General features: G+C 51.5%; 1 protein-coding gene across 1 annotated transcript in view; it reads left to right on the forward strand.

Annotated features, from left to right (window-relative positions):
- Nucleotides 1-7,500, forward strand: part of LOC125457702 (unconventional myosin-VIIa-like) — a 177,968-nt gene that overhangs the window by 149,383 nt on the left and 21,085 nt on the right. The window contains exons 38-42 of the mRNA XM_059650965.1: nucleotides 141-296; nucleotides 1,788-1,893; nucleotides 1,980-2,093; nucleotides 5,007-5,094; nucleotides 5,186-5,292. Coding sequence (XP_059506948.1) covers nucleotides 141-296; nucleotides 1,788-1,893; nucleotides 1,980-2,093; nucleotides 5,007-5,094; nucleotides 5,186-5,292 — 571 coding nt within the window. The remainder of the gene's footprint in view (nucleotides 1-140; nucleotides 297-1,787; nucleotides 1,894-1,979; nucleotides 2,094-5,006; nucleotides 5,095-5,185; nucleotides 5,293-7,500) is intronic.

Raw genomic sequence — 7,500 nt, forward strand, 5'->3', positions numbered from 1 at the left:
CCTTATCAAGGACCCCTGGACTGTAGTGGTACCAGGGCAGGGGTAAGGGGGGCATTTAATTGGAGGCAATGAATGGCAAATGTGACTTTGAATTGAAATGCTGACAGCTGGCTCTCTCTCTCTCTGCTTCTGCCTCTCAGCTACAGTGTGGAGAATGGTTGGCAGCTCCTGTGGCTTTGTACGGGCTTGTTCCCACCCAGCAAGGTGCTGCTTCCTCACCTGAAGAGGTTCCTTGAGACCCAGCCAGCAGAGATCCTGGCAGCAGACTGCATCCAGAGATTGAACAAGGTGCAAAGGTAGGGCAGACAGAGTCACCGCATTGACCGCTCTGTGTCGCATCATTCAGTCCTGGCTGACCCATGTATGAAAAGGGGATGGTCCAAACAACTGCTTCATGAGCCCTGACTGTAAACAGTTTAAACATTTGTATCGTAAAAGGGTTGCGACAGAGTGGCCCATCCGCTGCTCTGGTTGGGAGATCCACTGTTTGAGCATATCGTGGATCTCCACTGGGGAGGGGGGGCGATCGTGTCGGGATAGTGCCACTGGATTGCTAATCCAGAGATCTGGGCTAACAAAGTTTCAAACCTCGCCCCAGCAGCTGGTGGCATATACATTCTGTTAGTAAATCTGGGATTGAAATCTAGTCCAAAAGTGACCTGCACCGAACCATTGAAAATAACATAAACCCATTTGGTTCACTCATGTCCTTCAGGGAAGGAAATCTTGCTATCCTTACCTGGTCTGGCCTACATGAGGGTACAGACCCACAGCAATAGTTTCCTAAAACTAGAGGGCATAGTGAGTTGGGCAGATTTAGAACTGAGCTGAAGGGGAGTCTTTTCAGCCAAAGGGTTGTGGATCTGTGGAATTCCTTGCCCAGTGAAGCAGTTGAGGCTTCCTCGTTAAATGTGTTTTAAGGCAAAGATAGATCGATAGATTTTTGAAGAGTAGAGGAACTAAGGGTTAGGGTGAACAGTTGGGTAAGTGGACCTGAGCCCACAAAAGGATCAGCCATGATCTTGCAGAGTGGTGGAACAGATGGCCTGCTCCTGCTCCTGTTTCTTATGTTCTTAGGACTTTCAACTGCCCACTGAAATGGCCCAGCCGGCCCCTCAAATGTAAACAGGCCACTACAAAGGGACACAGCGATATTAGGGATGTTTTGTAAGGACGGATTTGCTGGATGTTCTCCAGAATCCTCAGCACGAGCCTGGAGTCTGGCTGGTGAAGCAGGCCATAGCATCAGCTGTGCTGTCTCCTCCCGCACGGTCTCCCTTCTCTTCTCGCCGTGGAGATTCCAGCCACACAGGTGACATGGCCCTGGAATGATCAGGGAGCTGAGGCCACCAGGAATCCAGGAGAGTCCGAGGGCAGGCTGCCTGCAACCTCATGGAAATTGCTTCACTCCCATTGGGCACCAACTGAGAAACTGGGTGAGCCATAACACTACAAAGACTAGAATTATCCACAAATGGAAACAGTATGTCCCAGTGGGGTCAGAACGGCTGATGTAGGTGAATTGAGAGATGAGCGAGTCAAAATGAGGGCTGGAAGGTGGAGGGTGTATCCATGCATACATATGTGAGCACACGTATGTGTGTAACACACGCATGTTCCTGCACACGGATCTATGCCATGTTTGGATGTGTGCCTATATTCATATACCTCTGTGCACCCTCACTGTGATGTATTAAGAGTTGACTTGTGAAGGTGTGGTCAGGATGTATTACAGGGCCTGAATTACCCATCACTGACCTAGCTGTTATGGTTGTTTGCACTGATAGATGTGGAGCTCGGAAGAATCTCCCCCACCAGCTGGAGATCGAGGCTATTCAGTGTCAGAGCACAAAGATCCTGCACAAAATCTACTTCCCTGACAACACTGATGAGGTCGGATATTTTTTCCAATTCTCCAGCTGTCTCCCAGCTGACCTCTGGGTCTTCATTCATTCTCTCTCCTTCTCTAACCTTGACAGGCATTTGAGATCTTCACCAGCACCAAAGCCAAGGATCTGTGTGAAAATATCACTCAGCGTTTAAATCTCAGCTCTGCTGAAGGCCTCAGTCTCTTCATTCAGATAGGGGACAAGGTAAAATGCAGCCCGTCAATCTCACGGCATAGGTACCCGTTCAGGGAAAGGGGTGAAGATTAAAACTAGTGAACGTTCCACTTCAGCAAGTGATGGACTTCCTCCACAAGGGATATACTTCTATATCCTGTCCTAAAGGGAAGTTGCTCAGGGGCTGAGCTCCAGGACACATCTTGGATGTCTAGAAATTTTAATTCGGCTCGTTTGGTCCGTGGAGTATTCTGGGTGAAGTAGAGTTAACTGTTGCTTAGAAGGCGAGATAGAGGAGTGGGTAAAGCTGCTAACTAGTCTGGAACTGCATCAATGCAAACACCAAACCAACACCTACACCACACCGACACCTGCACCACATCAACACCTACACCACATCAACACCTCCTCCACATCAACACCTCCTCCACATCAGCACCTACTCCACATCAACACCTACACCACATCAACAGCTACTCCACATCAACACCTACACCACATCAACACCTACACCACATCAACAGCTACTCCACATCAACACCTACACCACATCAACACCAACACCACATCGACACCTACTCCACATCAACACCTACACCACATCAACACCTACACTGCATCAACACCTACACCGCAGCAACACCTACACCACATCAACACCTACACCACATCAACACCTACTCCTCATCAACACCTACTCCTCATCAACACCTACACCACATCAACACCTACTCCTCATCAACACCTGCACCACATCAACACCTACTCCACATCAACACCTACACCACATCAACACCTACACTGCATCAACACCTACACCACATCAACACCTACACCACATCAACACCTACACTGCATCAACACCAACACCACATCGACACCTACTCCTCATCAACACCTACACCACATCAACACCTACACCACATCAACACCTACACCACAGCAACACCTACACCACATCAACACCTACACCACATCAACACCTACTCCTCATCAACACCTACTCCTCATCAACACCTACACCACATCAACACCTACTCCTCATCAACACCTGCACCACATCAACACCTACTCCACATCAACACCTACTCCTCATCAACACCTACACCTCATCAACACCTACACCACATCAACACCTACACCACATCAACACCTACACCACATCAACACCTGCACCACATCAACACCTACTCCTCATCAACACCTACTCCTCATCAACACCTACACCACATCAACACCTACACCACATCAACACCTACACCACATCAATAGCTACACCACAGCAACACCTACTCCGCATCAACACCTACTCCACATGAACACCTACTCCACATGAACACCTACACCACATCAACACCTACAACACATCAACACCTACTCCACATCAACACCTACACCACATCAACACCTACACCACATCAACACCAACACCACGTCGACACCTACACCACATCAACGCCTACTCCACATCAATACCTCCTCCACATCAACACCTACACCACATCAACACCAACACCACATCAACACCAACACCACATCAACACCTACACCACATCAACACCTACACCACATCAACACCTACACCACTTCAACACCTACACCACATCAACACCTACACCACATCAACACCTACACCACTTCAACACCTACACCACATCAACACCTACTCCTCATCAACACCTACACCACATCAAAATCTACACCACATCAACACCTACACCACATCAACACCTACTCCACATCAACACCTACTCCACATCAACACCTACTCCTCATCAACACCTACACCACATCAACACCAACACCGCATCAACACCTTCACCACATCAACACCTACACCACATCAACACCTGCACCTACCCCACATCAACATCTACACCACATTGACAGCTACACCACATCAACACCTACACCACATCAACACCTACACCACATCAACACCTACTCCACATCAACACTTACACCACATCAACACCTACACCACATCAACACCTACTCCACATCAACACCTACTCCACATCAACACCTACTCCTCATCAACACCTACACCACATCAACAGCTACACCACATGAACACCTGCACCTACACCACATCAACACCTACACCACATCAACACCTACTCCACATCAACACTTACACTACATCAACACCTACACCACTTCAACACCTACACCACATCAACACCTACTCCACATCAACACTTACACTACATCAACACCTACTCCACATCAACACCTACTCCTCATCAACACCTACACCACATCAACACCTACACCACTTCAACACCTACACCACATCAACACCAACACCACATCAACACTTACACTACATCAACACCTACACCACATCAACAGCTACACCACATGAACACCTGCACCTACACCACATCAACACCTACACCACATCAACACCAACACCACATCAACACTTACACTACATCAACACCTACACCACATCAACACCTACACCACATCAACACCTACACCACATCAACACCTACACCACATCAACAGCTACACCACATCAACACCTACACCACATCAACACCAACACCACATCTAGAGCTACACCAAATCAACACCTACACCGCATCAACACCAACAGCACATCACCACGTACGCAACACCAACACCCACACCACGTCAACTCCTACACCACGTCAGCAGTGTACAGCCACCCACACATATGCCCACACACCAAGACCAACAGATACATTACTTTATTAGCAGTTTTTCTGAAATAACATTGATGCAAAGCCTGCCTGGTATTCCTGAAGTGCTGCTGCGTGAATGGATTCCAGCTCCTGGGTGGGGGAATGGACTCTCTTCCTTGTTAATGGTGACTGGGTGCTTTATGTCAGCATTGTCTCAGATTGAGGGTGACAGGGGTTTGATCTGATCACTCCAGTTAGATCATTCAGATTCAGAGTTTTGTTGTTTCAGGTCGTCAGCTTCCCTGAAGGACATTTCTTCTTCGATTATGTGAGGCAGATGACAGACTGGCTCAAGAAAGAGAAGCCAATGAAGGCTGGTAAGTGTTGCAGAGACCTTACAGTGAGGTTTGTGAAAAGGGAGAGCTCCTGCAGCCTGTTATAACACTCGGTCTCCCTGTGATCCTGTAGGTATGGCTGTGTCAGTGACATACAAGGTGCTGTTCATGAGAAAACTGTGGATCAATGTCGTTCCTGGCAGAGACCTCAAAGCAGATGTCATCTTCCACTTCCCACAGGTAAGGCAATGACCCTGTCCGCAGGGGAGAGAGTGACCCTGTCCACAGGGGAGAGAGTGACCCTGTCTGCAGGGGAGAGTGTGACCCAGTCCGTAGGGGAGAGAGTGACCCTGTCCACGGGGGAAACAGTGACCCTGTCTGCAGGGGAGAGAGTGACCCAGTCCACAGGGGGGAGAGTGACCCAGTCCGCGGGGCAGAGAGTGACCCAGTCCACGGGGGAGAAAGTGACCCTGTCCACGGGGAAGAGTGTGACCCTGTCTGCAGGGGAGAGAGTGACCCTGTCTACAGGGGAGAGAGTGACCCAGTCCACAGGGGAAAGAGTGACCCTGTCCACAGGAGAGAGAGTGACCCTGTCCGCAGGGGAGTGACGTGATTCACTTTGAAGTAGATTGAGATGGTTCGCCAACATCAGCCTATACCCACACCCAAACCCAGACTCATACCCATACCCACGCACCCACACCCATACCCACACACCCACACCCATACCCACACACCCACACCCATACCCCCACGCCCACACCCATACCCACGCACCCACACCCATACCCACGCACCCACACCCATACCCACACACCCACACCCATACCCATGCACCCACACCCATACCCACACACCCACACCCATACCCACGCACCCACACCCATACCCACACACCCACACCCATACCCACGCACCCACACCCATACCCACACACCCACACCCATACCCACGCACCCACACCCATACCCACACACCCACACCCATACCCACACACCCACACCCATACCCACACACCCACACCCATACCCACGCACCCACACCCATACCCACACACCCACACCCATACCCCCACACCCACACCCATACCCACACACCCACACCCATACCCACGCACCCACACCCATACCCCCACGCCCACACCCATACCCCCACGCCCACACCCATACCCACACACCCACACCCATACCCCCACGCCCACACCCATACCCCCACGCCCACACCCATACCCACACACCCACACCCATACCCACACACCCACACCCATACCCACGCACCCACACCCATACCCACACACCCACACCCATACCCACACACCCACACCCATACCCACACACCCACACCCATACCCACGCACCCACACCCATACCCCCACGCCCACACCCATACATCCCACGCCCACACCCATACCCACACACCCACACCCATACCCACACACCCACACCCATACCCACGCACCCACACCCATACCCACACACCCACACCCATACCCACACACCCACACCCATACCCACACACCCACACCCATACCCACACACCCACACCCATACCCCCACACCCACACCCATACCCACACACCCACACCCATACCCACGCACCCACACCCATACCCACACACCCACACCCATACCCCCACGCCCACACCCATACCCCCACGCCCACACCCACACCCACAACCACAACCCCATACACACAGCCACACCGATACCCACACCCAGACCCATACTCACACCCACGTCCATGCTCACCCCCACAACTCCACACCCACCCCCGCTCCCACACCAGCACCCACACCCACACGCACACACTGACACCAAGACCAACAGGTATAGGCTGTTGATGTTGGTGGACTATCTTAACCTACTTCAGAGTGAGTCCCATCAGTTATTTACTGAGGGTGTTGGTCAGGGTAGGATTCTTTAACATCTCAAACCAAAGATGGCCTGTCTGATTTTTGGATCATTCTGACCTGGTGCTGCCTGTCTGAAGGCTCCACAGCCCGGGTTAATGGTGGTTTTCGCAGCTTTGTGTTTGGGGTGTATCCTGGCCTATGTGACACAGTGTGCCGTCTAGTTCTGCCTTCACAGGGAGCAGACTGAGTGAGCCAGCTCCCCTCCAGAGCTCAGCAGGGACGTGGATATTACTGCTGAAGCGAGCCACAGAGTGCTGAGGAAGAGGGAACCCACATCCCTGACTGAACACAAATCACCTTCTCCTCCTACTCTGTTGGGAACAGAGGTCAAGGGACCTCCCAGCACGGGAACGGAAAGTCACGGTTTGATCCCTGCCCACTGCCGAGGTTATTGATGGGTGTGAGAGCAGGAAGGATGGTTTTGAGGCCTCTGTCACTCCTGTGTATGGAGGGTGTATTAAATCGCCAAGCTGACCGCTCATGGCCACTGGCCAAAGGCCTCTGCAGGGAAGGTGCACCTGCGACACATTTGACCA

This window comes from Stegostoma tigrinum, chromosome 14, assembly GCF_030684315.1.
Source record: "Stegostoma tigrinum isolate sSteTig4 chromosome 14, sSteTig4.hap1, whole genome shotgun sequence".
Classification (NCBI taxonomy): Eukaryota; Metazoa; Chordata; class Chondrichthyes; order Orectolobiformes; family Stegostomatidae; genus Stegostoma; species Stegostoma tigrinum.